Genomic DNA, 16,366 nt, shown 5'->3' on the forward strand with positions numbered 1-16,366 from the left:
ATCTTAAATAAAAACCATTTGTCTCTAAATCAACAGAACTATCACAAATTGATACTAAATAATAATTTGTCCCTAAATTAATACTAAATAACCAACTGAACGATCACATTGCCACCTGAAAATTAAATAACAATTCTAAGAGTCATGTAAACAAAATTAGTCATGTAAACAAAATTAGTCATGTAAACAAAAATAAATAACATAAAGCATTTTATTGAAGATTTTAACAGAGCATTTTAGGCATTTTAGGCTTTTTTATACAACCTACTGAAATCAGCTATCACTTTGTAGTACAACAATTAATTAACAAATTAAATCAGATTTGGTCAGATCTGTCACCAACAATTAATTAAGACAGAAAAACAAATTAACAAATTAAATCCCACGGAAAAACAATTAATTAAGACAGATTTGGTATTGGTATATTACTTGTTTCTCAAGCTCTTTTGCTCGTGCCTCCGCTTCTTCGGATCTCTCTTTAGCAATTCATGCTACACACAGCTGCATTTAGAAAAGGAACTAATATATTAAAATCAAAATATTTCAGCAGGTTGGTAAAAAAAAATGAAGTTATTTATTTATGTATTTGCAACAAATAAAGTTCTTTTTAAGCACATACATGCACTAAGAAAGCAATTGTTTCCTTGTGATCAACAATCTCCTTCCACTGCCTCGCAATGCTCATCTAGATAATAGACCAAAAGAAAACAAGAAAAAAGCATCATTAAAACAAGGTAATTAAAACTCAAAATGCTTGCTGTTTTGTACCGGTACCAGTATGAGACTCAAAATGCTTGCTGTTTTGTCCTCTATGAGACTATGGTCATTACTTTTCAGAAAAAATAGAAAAATTCTGTCTTGTACCAGTACCAGTATGTACTGCTCTGGTACCAAACCAAATTGGTACATGTTGGTATCAGGTCATAATGTTAAGAGGTGTCACTATGTACCAATTTTTGAAAGCCTGTACGCATTACTTGCTAAATTCAGTGTTATTTTATTTATTTTTGTGCAAAGAGCAATGACATTTTTCAACAGTGGCTGTCTTCCCTTACTTGAGAGCTACTGAATAGTCATAAATTCTACTAAATAACAAAAAACATTTGAAAATGAAAGATATTTGAAAGACCCTGAAAAAGATAATATTTTGTACTTGAAATTTTGGCCCCAAAGACAATATTTTGTACTGAAAAATAGACAAATAGGAAAAAAATCACTAATAAATAAATACCTGAGCAGCTTCATTGCTGGCATTCTTGGTCCAGATGGCTACCTTAGCACGCACACTGCACACAGCTATAATCAACAAAAAAGGAGAAAAAAATGAAAATCAACAGGGAGTTAAACCATCAAAGAAAAGGGGGAAAAATGAAAATTTTCATTCTGTTACTGCTGTACCGATGTAGTTACTGGAGTAGCTAGCTTTTAGTTTAGAAATCTTACTTTTCATGCAACGGCGGAGGAGAGCAACGGCGGAGGAGAGAGGAGAGCAATGGCGGAGGAGAGGGGAAAGAATTCTGGCGACTGGCGAGAGTGAGAGGAGAGCAAGAAATACTGGCGACTGAGAGGAGAGGCGGAGGAGACCGTGAGAGTGAGACTGAGAGGAGGAGAAGCGAAGGAGAGCAAAGTCGGCTAGGTTTAGGTTTTAAGCGATAGTGAGAGCAAGCGGGAGAAAGAGTACTGGCGAAACTTTTGTTCATTGTAAATTAAATGGACGGTCCGTGTTAACCAGAGTTTCGAACCTTTGCAATTCGCGAATCTATTTCGATCGAACCTGCCATGGTTCGAATTCGAAATTGATTTAATTTCGAATCGAACTGGTTTGAATTAATTTCGAACCGAATCACTTTCGAATCGAATTTTTGTCGACCTTTTTCGAATCGAACTCGAATCGAATCACGAATCTCGAATTTTTTGTGCACCCCTACATCTGACGATTTTATTTTGAATTTTAAGTTTTAAACTTTGAGTTATTTAAGTTTTTAAAAATGGAGACATAATGGAGGTACAAAAAATGGAAGCATTTGAACCCTCCTCTTCAGATTATTAGTTAACAAGATCTTAACAAGATCGAACCATTGAAGGAAGAAAGAAAAACAGTGTAGAATATGCCGAAATTTTTAAAAATACAATTTTTTTAAAAATGATAAACCAAAAGACCATGATTCTGTAAAATTTTGAAAAATAGCATGGCCGCATCTAGAAAATGTGGCCACTTTTCTGGGTGCCGCATCTAGGGGATGCGGCCACCTTTTTGTTTTTTTGTTTTTTTTGCCTTCTCGTGCGGCAGTTCAACCTGAAGAAAAAAAAAAGGGTGGCCGCATTTCGGGGATGCGCCCCGAAAAAAGGTGGTCGCACCTAGGGGATGCGGCCATGCTATTTTTCGAAATTTCACAGAATTGTGGTCTTTTGATTTATTATTTTTGGAAAAATGGTATTTTTAAAAATTTCGATAAAATATGACCATCTGAATGAAACTTGAAAACTAAAGAGGAGATAATCCAAAAAATTAAGGAGAGAAGAATGAAAAAAAAGAAATTTCAGGTGCTGAGAATGGCATTGTTCACTTGACGACGGAAATGTGAAGCACGCAAAATAGAGAGAGAGAGAAAGATAGGGGTTGGGGGTTTCATGGTAATGGACTAATGGCAGCCCCTGGCCCATGCCAACCTTTATAAAAAAAGAATAGAGATGGGTTAGAACTTGAAAGTTGAAATTCTTATTCTTTTTTTATCTTAGCGAGTGGGGTCTCCCTTTGGCGGCTGAAAATTAAAATTTAGAGTTATGTAATTTGACTGATTTGGTCAGTTCAGTTAGTTCGGTTTTCAAAAATTCTAAACGGAACCAAACTAAAGAAACCAAATAACCCCAAAAACTAAACCGAACCGTTTCGTCCAAATCTTTCCGGTTCGGTTAAAAACCAAATAAACCAGACCATTTGAACACCCCTATCTGAATTCGTATCTCTGCAGTAACGGAACGTGCGTTAATATATTAAACTTAGAAGAGAAATCTTTTGAGTTAATGCGGAAGATGCAGACGGTCCAGATCTCCACCGTCCGATTCTCTTTTGAGTTAATGCAGAAGTTTATTTTTTTATTCAAGTAAATATGTAAACTTCTTTCTCACTAAAGATCAGATGTTATACTTGTATAGTAACAAAATCTCAAAGTAACAAAAAGCAATTAACAAATTCTAACAGACATAAAATATAAAAGCAACAGTACGTGAAAGTTTTGTAATGAACAAAAATAAAATCGAGCGAGTAGGCGGTGGTGATAATATAGGCTCTACTGGGCCTGGGCCTGGGCCTGAGAGGCAGAAAGGCACATGCGAATCGAGACATACACTGCTAATTGAACAAGTACGACGAGAACACCACATCCATTTTGGATCTGCCCATTTAAACAAAAAATCATGTTAGTCTCTACAATGTACACTAAAAATAAAACGGTAAGTTTAGAATTGTAATTTTTACAACTAAACTAACCAGCATAAATAGATCATCCTGGAGGGTGGCATTTATCAGCCATATGGTGCAGTTTGCCAATCCTACCACTATGAATGGCAGAGACACATCATCAGTCGTATTATTTTTCCATGCTGTGACCTATTGTGACATAGATGAACCATATTTTTTATGTTTCTATATTTCAGTTTTATACAAAATATGCAAATATAAAATAAATTAATAAAATAAAATTGTACCAGAGACGGTATGGTGGAACCATACATCACAACCCCAGAAATAACACAAAATATCCCAACTACTTCCAGTCTTTTCTCGAGAGGGTGCACAAAATTAAGAATCCCAGCTGAGAAGAAACAGATGAATGCGAAAGCCATCACAGTCATCACCAGAATATATAGTAACCTGCATTGACTTATCAATTTTAGTAATTATTGTGATAACTTTATTATTATTATTATTATTATTATCATTATTATTATTATTATTATTATTATTATTATTATTATTATTATTATTATTATTATTAGTCGTAGTAGTAGTAAGATCATATCTTTATATCTAACTGATAATATTTATAAGAGGAGGGATCAAGTTATAACAATTTTTGAGTTACAACAACAATTTTCTACATTTTCAAAGTCCAAATCGTCGATCCAAACCATTAGATGTGATCTCTACAATAAAATATACTTGGAGACCAAATTTTATATTTTTTGAAATTTGTTTACTATTTATTAAGATGGGTACAAAAACTAGTTAATTCAGACCATTGAATTTTGTACCCATCTTAATAAATAGTAAACAAATACCAAAAAAATGTAAAATTTGATTTGAAAACACATTTTATTGTGGAAATCACATCTAACGGTTTGGATCGACGATTTAGACTTTGAAAATATAAAAAATAGTTGTTATAACTTGTTGTAACTGAAAAATTGTTGTAACTTGATCCCTGATCTTATATTCATAGTACCGCATCGGATCTTATTTTCCAAAAATTAGAAAGTTAAAAACTTTAATTCATTTAAGCCCACTTATAGGATAAGCAAACTTTTTTAGAGATGGCCCAATTTGAACTCAGGTAGTATCAAATATCTTTACGAAAACCTAAGCAAACTCCTAGCGGGGTCATAGCCCGTTTCAACTTTCAACTCAAAAATGAAATAGTCCTACAATAATTAAATATTGATGGCCCAAACTATTAGGCCTAAAATTTGAATAGATCTGAAATCCAGCCCAGTACATGCCTTTAGGATGGTGGTTTGACAGCATTCTTAATTATTTATGTAAATTACCTCAAAAGTATATATTTTGTATAAAATAAATATAGAATTAATTTTTTTTTCTAATACCTAGATATTTGTGTTAGCTCTAATAAATTACCTAACTCATTATTAAACCTAATTTAGAAGTATTTGTCTATTTGTAGATAATTTGTAACATATTTCTTTTTTAGTTGTAAGGATATTTTACAAATTAAGCTACAGAAAAGAATTAAACATACTCGTCTGGGATATGGTGAGAATACAAAAGCAATGCTAAGGTAGACCAGCTCCAGAAATGCTCCAATGCAGTTGATGATAAGAAGCAACATGTTATGAGGATGCATGCTGGGCACCTCGTATAGCATCCACAATAGACAGTTGAGGAGGGTAGCCAGAAATGGCCATTGAGAATTCTCCCCCGCAGCTCTCTGTCTGAGCATCCTACAAACGACCTGACTGTATAGATAACAATAACACTCATTAGAAAATGGTGCTGTTGAATATAAAAAATAACTGATGTTGATTTACAATTCTATAGTAGTGTTAGTAATTATAACACATGGCATAGATTTTATTGAGTGAGCCCATGGTATTATGCATATCACGGATTGGTCCATAATACAGATCGATATTTTTATTTTCAAAATTCTAATAATCGATCTGAACCGTTCAATATGATTTCCGTATGAATATGTACTTGCAGATCAAATATTATATTTTTTAGAAAAAAATTTACTATTTTTTAAGATAGGTAGAAAATCACTTGATCTGAAAATTATAGATCATAAAAAAACAATGATTTTCTACCTATCTTAAGAAATAGTAAAAAAAAATATAAAAAATATAAAATTTGGTTTGTAAATACCTATTCATGTAAAAATAATGTTGAATGGTTCGGATCAACCAATAAAATTATAAAAATGAAAATATCAATCTATATTATAGACCAAATAATAATATGCCTAGTACCATAGACTCACTCCATCTTATTTCTGTGAAAACTTCCTAATATGGCCTGTACGTACTGTACTACATTATGTAATGCAACTTGTTATATAGTGCAACTTGTTTGATATCTATATATATATAGTGCAACTTCCTAATAGGACCTGTTTACCAGATTATATTTATCTATCTCAAATCTAACGCAAAAAGCTTATTATTGGGATTTATGGAGTTTGCTTACGCTGGCGAAAGAAGCATGCAGATCGACACAGCATATCCTGAAATGGGGAAAACACAAAACCATTAACCACAGATGAGAGAATGAGAGAGAGAGAGATGGTACGGCCTATTACAGTATCCCTTATAATTCTCCCTATCCCACAAATTTTAACTACCCTGATTCGCCAACTTGGGTGCAATCTGGAGATGATCTTCCTCTCTGCCACATCAATAGCATGTACATTTATCACTTTGACCCTCCAGAATTCTCATATCTCCTTGTATGTTCTAAAGTCTAGAATTTACCACATCCATTGAGTCTGAGTGTACCACCCAGCCCGACAGTGCCGTACCAATAGTTTCAACGCTAGCTTCTAGTACCGCACACCCATCCTCATTGGACGGTTCCTTCATGTACCAGTGTAGTTCAAGAACTATTCTTTCTTTAATTGATCCAGAGAGAGAGAGCTAACTTAGTAGCCACTAACAAGTAACTTTCAAAAAAGAGAGAGAGAGAGAGCTTTTGTAAACAGAGAATAGAGAGATTCCGTACCTATTATATGTAGAGAGAGATTAACCCGTTCTGAAACCATTTGCCTGGAAATGAATAGCCAATGTGCAGCTAGATATGCAGTAGATGCGAAAATCCTACCAGCATTAAACCACAAATAAAATTGAAAGAACGAGAGAGATAGAGAGAGAGAGAGACAGAGAGAGCTTCACCTATGATACTGAGAGAGGAGCGATAGCCTTCTGATTATTTGCGAGTCCATATAAAGAGGAGAGCTGACCGAGTACAATTGAAATTGAATCTGATGGTCCAAATTTTTTAACCTGACACGAATCTCAAAGCACAAATAATACTCCTCGGTCATCCGAACATAAATCGAATAAATCGTGTTTCTAAGAGGGAGCGGCGAGAAATTATAACTAAATAGTTTGGATAGGTGCAAATAAAAAAATTCTCCTTCTATAATAAATGTAGAAATTATTTATTTCAATTTTAGTCCACACCACATTCTGTCATGTAGGGGTGTTCAAATGGTTTGGTTTGTTCATTTTTTAATCCAACCATAAAATTTTGATTTAAATGGATCGGTACGGTTGAAATTTTGAATAATTTCGGTTTAAATGGATTGGTTCGGTTTAGACTTCTCAAAACCGACTGAACCGACCGGTTTCTATTGGTTTGACTCTATTTTTACTAGTATTATAATAAGTTCATTAAACCAAACCGGACCAAATCAAACCGAACTTTAATTGTTGTGTATGACAAGTATTCATTTTGTTAATAGATTTACTTCGGTGTGAACCGAATAAACTGAAATTTACAGCTTGTTTGGTTCGGTTCTTAATCGATTGATAGGTTTAATCGGTTTAGTTCGATTCTATTTTTGAAATCCGAAGAAAAATTTGATTTGATCATTTTACTGCGGTTTGAACCGAACCGACCGTTTGAACACCCCTACTGTCATGTGTTGTCAAAGTAGCATCTCCAAACCGATCGTTTAGGCTTTCCTTTTCCCTTTGATTTTCGGCTTGGTTTAACCTTGCAAGCAGGGGCAGAACTCAACTTCAACTATAGGGGTGGCTGATCAAAATAAATATCATATTTAAAATACTTCTATATAAATCCAAAATTATATAACACAAGATAGTATTGTTTCTTCACTATTTGCTTTCATTTACCTTACAATAAGAACCTGAGATCTTTCTTTTAAAGATAATTTTATTTGGATTTAAATTAGATACAAAATTTCAATAATCTCTTCTATAATTCCATACAGAACATTTTTATCATAATTTATTTATTTTTACAAAAAAAATAAAAATATAATAGATAATCTTGTATGAAAATAAAATATTAAAATTAGCCTTTATCTAAAAGTTACAATGAACAACAATTTAAAAATTTGTAAATAGTCGATAAATAAGAAACAAACTCTAATATCAAAGGAAAAAGATATTACGTTCTTCACATCAATTTAAATTTCACCTTTATAATTTTGATTTTTTTTTTCTCTTCAGAAAACCTCTTAATCACTTTTTTCTCTCTCCAATAATTTTCTTGTTTTCCGGTACAATCAATAATACCTTCTAAAATGGTTAAGGTGACCTCTCCAAAATGCTTAACGAAGATAATATTGTAATAGGTATGGTTTTTTTCCTTTTTTTTAGTTTCTTTTTTCTGTTTTACTATTGGAAAAATTAGCAAATGAAAAAATATATTATCCTATATTCAATCCCTTTGATTATTTTGTATTATTATAGGGGTAGCTAATATATATAAAATAGAAGTTTTAGTTTAATTTTTATATACTTGATAAAAAAAATGAAAATGTTGGGGGTGGCTTAGCCACCCCTTGATAGGCTTACCTTCCGCCCCTGCTTGCAAGGGAGGGAGAAGGACTCTGACCCATGGGGCCACCTGTCGGTCTCACGAAATAACAACTAAACGGCCCTTGTTATTTGCGTAGGGTGTTGAGTAAGAATTCGCATCCTCTGAGATATCTCATATTTTGCGTGACTTTCTGGAAAATCTCAAACGTTATAATACGTTATACGCGAATCTCAAAGCTCAAATAATACTGGCCCCCACGTCACCCCCGAATAGACACCGGACACGTCGGTCACGCAAAATATGAGATATCTCAGAGGATACGCACTCGTTGAGTAGTCTAGGTAGTAGGTTCATACGAGCTGCGATAGTCTTCTACTTGGGCTCACGAGCCCGTCGCATCCAAATCGAACGGGTTAAAGCGCTGTATTTGAATTTCGCTAAGGCGCCTTCTTTTGAGTGGTCTGGGTTCATGCGATCCCTTATTCTGACGAGGTGTTAGGTCTAGTTCAGAGTTCATGAACCAGGATTTTTCAACTCATCCAGCGCAATTTCCTTCTCTCACACTGAACAGACTGGCCCATATTGTCAGCGTCTCATTTAGTGTCTCGAGATTGCACCTAATGGCTTCTGGACCTGTTTTCTGCTACTCAACTTTGTACCCAGTTTCATCTCCAGAATTTGTAAAATTCATATCAAATTGGCCCTTTAGAGATTTTTGGAGTCCTTTATCTCAAAATTCATATATTTCATGCAGAATATTAAAATGGATTTTATTTCGTCAAATTCATTATCCTATATTTGTGGATTTCAATAAATTAGGGTTCAGAGCATTGAATTAGTCATTTTCTAAGAAATTAATTTAACGTATCTTTTAGATAAATTCTCAATTATTTTAGGGCACAACAATAATGTTGAGAAATAATTAGTGATTACGTTTGTTATTCAGATTGTGTGTTTTTTGCTATAAAAAGATCAAATATATTATATTTATTTGCATGTTGTTATTTATGAATTATATGTGACACTTTGTTGTAATAACTTTGTACCTGTTAATTTAAACCAGTATTCTAAATAGTGCGTTATAGCATTTTTGGTCTCTAAACTCTAAGCTATGACATAATAACACGCTATTTGAGCTACGGACGCTATAGCAATAATAGCGATCCGCTATAGCGCATAGCGTGTAGCGCAAATAGCGTCCTCTATGCAACATGAGCTTTTTTTATTTTCAATTTATATGGGCTTTAAATAAAGGCTCATATTGGATTTTAACCGTAATTTTTTTTTTGCAATTGACGTACTAAGCTTTATAGTAAATTATTAAATATTTAATGAGAGATCCATCAAATGAAATCACAATAAGAAAGCTACAACGAGCTATGCAACATACGTTTTTTTTTTTCTTTTCAATTTATATGGGCTTTAAATAAAGGCTTAGATTGAATATATTAAGATATTTCTTAAAGTAACAAAATGATATTTACTATATAGTAGTTTGAATATTTTGAATAAATTAAGATAGTTAATTATGTCACGATGTCTAGGTTATTTTGAAATTTAAAAAGAAAAAGATAGATTATGTCATGATGCTGAATATATTTTGAATAGAAAAAGATCAATAGTTTATGATATATTACTATAGATATTTTGAGTCGTAATTTGGACTTTGTATTAGTTCTATATGAATATTATAATTTTTTAATCAATTTGATATTATTTATTGTTCTATGAGACTTAGATAATGTTAATATTTAGTACAAAGATATGATATAATTTTTATAAAAAAAAAAAAAAAACTATGTGGCATAGCTTTTGTTATAATAACGCTATTCACTATAGCTTTTTTTTTGTAGGTTTTCCGCTATGATGCGATAAACACTATTTAGAACTTTGATTTAAACAAATATACATGAGATATTGTTGAATCACTTGCGACACAAAATACAACAAATAAGAATGTACATTAACTGGAAACAATTGTTATCTTTTGGTTTTGGTTTACAGGTCTACGTTTGCTTTTATAAATTAAGAAATTTTAATGTTGGACTAATCTGAAAAATTGAATCTACATGAACCTAAAACTATCCGCGGTATATATTCAAATATGCTTCTCTCGAGTATGAGCAATATTTTAAATAGCGATTATTGCGTTATTGTGAAGAGTCTAAAAAAACTATTGTGAATAAGCTATGATACATAGTATTTTTTTTTCAAAAATCTTATTCTATATTTTTACTAATTATTAACATTAGAGAAATTTAACAACCAAATAATAACTAATTTAAGTTTATAATTTTTTTCATCATGCAAATAAGAAAAAAAAAGAATCTCAATACAATGTAATTACATATTATAATAGACGAAGAGTAATTAATTTTACAAGTGAAATAAAGTCAGTACTTATTTGATCATTTTACATATTGTAATACTCGAAATTAGCTTTCAATTGAAACGGAGGGCAATAATTTTACAAGTGAATATTAGACCAATGGCAAACAAAAGAAAAAATTAATATTTGAATATTTTTCGATAAAGAAGGAGATATTAAATCACAAATCCTCATCATCATCATCATCATCACTACTAAATAGCACGTTGAAAAATTTAGGTCCCAACCACCTATTCACCCTCATAGAATCTCAGCCGTTTATTAAATAGATCTTAGCCTCTCATCAAAAGTAGATAACAATCTCAGCCATTAATCACTAATTTCGATTTTATGCATCTATTTTATGTGTTCTAACATGTAGAAGTCTAAATGTAGTTCGAAACGTACTCGCCACGTGAAAAGATACATATAAATTGTATCAGTCTCTGTTTTTTCTCAACGCGTCTTCATTTCTTCCGAGGCACATTGCGCGTTTTTTTTAATCCTTTCCCAGACGCCCTTTCTCTCTTTTCTCTGTCGATCCGCGCACGCGTTCTTTTAGCGCGCCTCTCGATTCTCCGTTCCTCTCCTCCTTCCTGACGCGTACAGTTAGGATTTCCCATGCCTTCTCCATTCTTCTCTCTTCTCTTGTCCATCCTCACCTCCACGGCTCCGCCTCTCTCTACGCTGACCAGTTGCGCCCTCCATCTACGCTGGTTCTTCCAGCGTCGCCATCGCCACCGCTTCCGCCGGAGCGGTAGCTAGAAGGTTGCTGATGACGTGGCGCTCGACCCCGTGCTTCTCAAGCTGGATACTTGGTGCAAATTCACTGATTTTTTTTTTTTTTTTTTTTTTGTATTATGAGTCAACTTGCACTATTGAGAAGATATAATGATTAATGGTGTTTAAATGTAATCAAAAGGTTATAATATCATATCCTGACAAAATTAAAATCTTTGGTTTGTATTTCTAAAGCTTGAAATCTATCCCTGTTAATTCACAGGATACAGGTTTTATCCAACAGCAGTTTAGCTGCTACACTGGCAATTGTTGCCGCAGCATTGACAACTGGTGAAGATAAATGCTTAGATGCAACTAAGTCAAATGTTGTTACCGGGCTTGTTGGTGGCATTATTTGTCATTATTCCTGTTGCAATGGAGACACGTGTACTGATATATTAAGGGCGGTTGGTATAGTCGTACGTGCTGTTACCAAGTATAACTTATCACTGTTGGCTTGGTACCTGTCCCTAGGATCCCTTAAGAACTGGTTTGGTACCTGTCCCTATGATCCTTTAAGAACTGGCTTGATCAAGAATATTATTTTAAGAGTAAGGCTATGGTACTGTACATAGCGCTATTTGGTTCGTACTATGGATCAATATCTCTGGTTTCAAAGTCCAAATAGTTAATCTGTACCGTTGAACATGATCTTTGTATGAAAATGTACTATTGTGGATTCACTAGCTGAGGCTGGCCAATTTAAAGATGCACTTGCCATGCTCGAAAAAATGCCAATGTATGGTGTTTCGCCGAACATATCCACTTTCAACTCCTTGGTCAAGGGGCTTCTGTAAAAACCGCAACTTGGATGATGCAAGTGACATCCTAAAGCAGATGATGAGGAGAGATATCCTTCCAACTGCGACAACTTACAATTACTTCTTTTTATTCTTTACAAGGTACGGCAAGGTCAAAGAAGGCATGAATCTTTATGCCAAGATGGTGGATTATATTCATGGTACCAACCAGACCGGTTAACGTACCACCTACTGATCAAGATGCTTTGTGAGAATGACAAGGTGCAATTGGCTACAGAAATGATAAAAGAAATGAACAATAATGGATTTGAATCTGACCTTGCAACTAGCACCATGCATGTGCACTTGCTGTGCCGAAGACGAAGATTCGAAGAAGCATGTAAAGTGTTTGAAGAAATGTTTCAGAAAGGTATTGTACCTCAGTATGTTACATACAGGATGCTAATCAAGGAACTAAGACGATTAGGTCTAAAGGAGTTGAAGGAAAAATTGACCTGTTTCATGGACTCGGTACCACATTCGACCAAATTACCAGACAGTTATGGGGATGATACAAAAGGAGATTGCGATAAAGCGGGGAAAAGATCAATCATTCAAAAGGCACAAGTTGGATACTTGGTGTAACTACTCACTTCTAACTACTCACCGTCTAACTACTAACCGTACCCAACTTTCATTCCCACTCTCTCTCTCTCTTTTAATTCTTGATCTCACCTCCCTTCACCGAAACCCAAAGCTCTCTCTCGCGGCTGCCCGATTCTCTCCCGCCTCTTTGCCAGAGGCCTTGCTGTCGGAAGAGGCGAGCACCTCCTGCCTCTTCGCTCCTGGATTTCATGGAGGTGGAAGAGGCAAGCACCTCCGCTCCCAGAGGTAGATCTCGACCACGCCTTCTCACTAACGTGCTAAGGAGGTAGATCTCGTTCAAAAATTGAATTGAATTGATATCAGATACGTTTAAGAGAGTAGTATTTTGGCGCAAATTGGGTCAGTTTGGAAAGGCACCATTATAGTCTGGTAAGAATCAGAGTGTTTTGTAACTTGGCTCATTGGGTGCTGATTGCACAAATTGAGGATCGATAAAGGAAACTTTCACATTTTATATGTTTTGCACATGAAGCTTTATTGAGTAATTGACTCTTTTTTCAGTGCTGGTAAAATGAGAATAGACGAATATAACGCAATCTTTCAATCCTGGTTGTCAAGAACTGTCAATATTGACAAACTCTCTTCCGGGCAGATTTTTTTTGTTTGTCCACTAATTGCCACCGACTGGAAGAACTTTCAAGCTTTCTTGGTTATACTGTTTGACTTAAGATTTAGATCTCAGGTCGACACTATACTACTACAGTTTTTCTATTTTTTATGGATTTGTTTCCAATAGCTTGCCCTCCTGTGCACCTATGCATAATCTTAAGATGATCTAATTATTTTGTTATTCCATGTACTACCTGATAATGAATAATTTTTTGGGTGATTCTTGTGTGTATTAAAGTTACCAGTATGTCCTACCTTAGTGTGCATCCAATGGTTATTCTGGACTTGGGTAATTAATATAACAATTTTCCATTTTTATCGAAAATGTATTTTCACTAGATGCACAGGTCTGGTGATTAGAAAGATATCTAATTATAAAAGATACTCAATTTTTTAATATTATTGAAAATTACTTTTCTGCCCTTTGAAATCAATGGCAATTATTCGGGATGCACAACAAGGTTCAAAGTACTATAAAACTGGGATTATAGAATTACTCAAATAATTTTCTTAATGATAGTTAACAGTAGATAACAAGTTGTATCCTGTGATCATATTTCAGTTCTGAACATTATTTTGCTTTTACGGCCTTGAAATTTTTTTTCATTTGTTAATGCCAGGTGATGTGATAAAGGCATTAAAGGAGAACAATGTGTACACATGGGACAATGTGACAGTAAAGCTGGCACAAGCCGGAAAGTAGTTTCATGAAGAAAGGCTCTGGATCACTAATGAGATGATTCACAACTCAACTGTGAACAAGGTTAAATGGTTAATTCATTTCTAAAAAACACTTTGTTCATGAGAATACATCTCCGGAAAGAATATAGGCGTCGAATCTGATTGAAAGAGCCAAGGAAGAGGTTGAAGCTCTTGCAGGGGTCATCCATAATCCTTAGAAGCACCATCCTCATCAAACCCTAGGTATTGCCCCTTATTCACTGACGGGTTCATTGATTCAATTGGAGTTGATCCCAATCAGTAATTAAAATTATAACTATGTTATGTAATGCGCATACAGTACAGTAGAAGCAATATCTATTTGTTTACTGGTTTACTTTGTTGTATGAATTGACATATTTAGATTTTGAGAATTAATTTTGATATAGCTTGTGCTTATTAATTAATTTTACTTTTCTAGCTGAATCTGAATGGACATATTTAGATTTTTTTTTATTTTTGTGATTAAAGATTGAACCGGTACAAGACTAGATAGTGTGATACTTTTATCTTTTTTTATGTTCAGATGCTGATCTGGAACTCGTGGGGCACTGTCAGTTTCAAAGGAGGAGCTTTCTGGCTTGACAGTTTCTTTGTAAGCTCTTTCTCACTATTTATTATAGTTTGTATCTCATAAATAGAGTCTGGCTAATTTGCTGCTGGCAGCATTTCAGCAGCAAACTGCTGCCAGACCTCAAATTTAAATGTTTAGAAGACATAATGGAAAATTGGAAGATTCAAGGACAAAGTATGAAAAAAAGACACTGACACAAACTATTGCTGCAAATTTTATTTTATTTGATGCTTATTTGCCGAGTATCAAGCAGTTATATTGTAGATTTCTGGAATAGAGACATGGCTTGGAGCTGTTACAGGGTGCTGATATTGATGGAGTCTGATGTCCACGATACTGGCATAGTACGTACATGGTTGCATTGTTCTGAAGGGCATAAAAAAATAATTATTTCATTGTTCTGAGGTCTTATGGAGCATGTAAAAAAATATTGACTTATATGTGTGCTAAATCGTGTGAAATTTATAGATATGTGTACAAGGATAAAATGAAATTACAATATATCTGTGTTGTAATTAAAGCGATGATACTTTTAATTAGGTTGTAAAATTTTTGTGTCAGTAATGAAATACTAGTTATGGCTCAGCATATATAATTCTGAAACTGATTTTGTAAAATTTCTTATGTAACGCTGGGAAGGTTGATGAAGCCCACAAAGTATGAAATGAATGTCTAGACTAGGAATTCAACCCACAATTTATAGTTACAACTCGCTGGTCGATGGGCTTTGCAAAGCACTAAAGTGGGGATGGGTGAAAAGCCATTCTAAACCAAATCAGCACTAAAGTACTAATCATTAATTAAAAGAAACTTTGATGCTTATGTTATATGACAGCATCTCTTATGATGGATATGTTAGACAAAATAACGTCAAAACTCGGTGAAGCAACCACCATCTATCGTAAGTTCATATCAATTGTGTGAATATATTTGACATTAGCAAGCAACTTTTTCATGATATTATTGTAACAAGCAATTTTTTCATGAGTAAACTACATTTTTGTATGATCTTTTCATCTCAAATATATATAAGTTATCAACTATATTAGTTATCGTATACGCATTAGAAAACACAAGTATTCAAATATTTTTTTTACTTTATTAAAAATAATGATTGTTATCCAACAATTTAGCTAGACTTATAGGAAAAAATATTGGAGAAAACCATCATGCTTATGAATATGCATGCTTGGCAACTCATACAGTATCCATAACAAGCAATTCAGTAGAGTGGCTAAAAAAAACCATGCTTGGCAAACACTCACAACAAGCAATCTAGGTAAGTGGCTAAAAATAGTCATTCAGAGAAGTTCTCCTTCACGGTTCTCCGTTTGAGCATCATACAAATGATCTGATTGTTTAGATATACAAGAACATTTATTAGAAAATATTATACATTTTTAAATATCAAATAAAGTAACTTTGAGAATACACAAAAATCTTTGTACATATACACTGACAATTTTTTAAAATTTATGATAGCTTATGAAAAGAACAAAAATAAAAGAAGCATTATATATGCCAACGACTATAAATAACATAGAGTAAAATTAGGGTTTTTTTAAGTTTGGTGAGCTTAATATATTGGTTTCAAACGACAAATCTAAGCCGTTGAAATCCATCAACTTAACAAGTGATGAATTTATGTGCAAAGATTTAAGTTTTCG

General features: G+C 33.7%; 1 protein-coding gene and 1 long non-coding RNA gene across 3 annotated transcripts; one reads left to right on the forward strand and one right to left on the reverse strand.

Annotated features, from left to right (window-relative positions):
• Nucleotides 1-3,290: 3,290 nt before the first annotated feature.
• LOC144546579 (bidirectional sugar transporter SWEET7c-like) lies at nucleotides 3,291-3,846 on the reverse strand. The gene is made up of 3 exons (XM_078295111.1): nucleotides 3,709-3,846; nucleotides 3,491-3,610; nucleotides 3,291-3,395 (listed from the first exon to the last, which is right to left on the reverse strand). Exons 1-3 carry the CDS (start codon nucleotides 3,844-3,846, stop codon nucleotides 3,291-3,293), a joined length of 363 nt encoding a protein of 120 aa, XP_078151237.1.
• A 7,286-nt stretch (nucleotides 3,847-11,132) lies between these two features.
• LOC144546891 (uncharacterized) lies at nucleotides 11,133-15,275 on the forward strand. 2 transcript variants are annotated; one of them, XR_013508903.1, is made up of 5 exons: nucleotides 11,133-11,428; nucleotides 11,614-13,478; nucleotides 14,026-14,329; nucleotides 14,652-14,720; nucleotides 14,953-15,275. It is a non-coding gene; the product is annotated as an uncharacterized LOC144546891 (long non-coding RNA). The 2 variants fall into 2 exon arrangements; XR_013508902.1 differs by having other exon boundaries at nucleotides 11,614-14,329.
• The last annotated feature ends 1,091 nt before the right edge of the window (nucleotides 15,276-16,366 follow it).

Source organism: Carex rostrata, chromosome 30, assembly GCF_964058835.1.
Source record: "Carex rostrata chromosome 30, lpCarRost1.2, whole genome shotgun sequence".
Taxonomy (NCBI): domain Eukaryota; kingdom Viridiplantae; phylum Streptophyta; class Magnoliopsida; order Poales; family Cyperaceae; genus Carex; species Carex rostrata.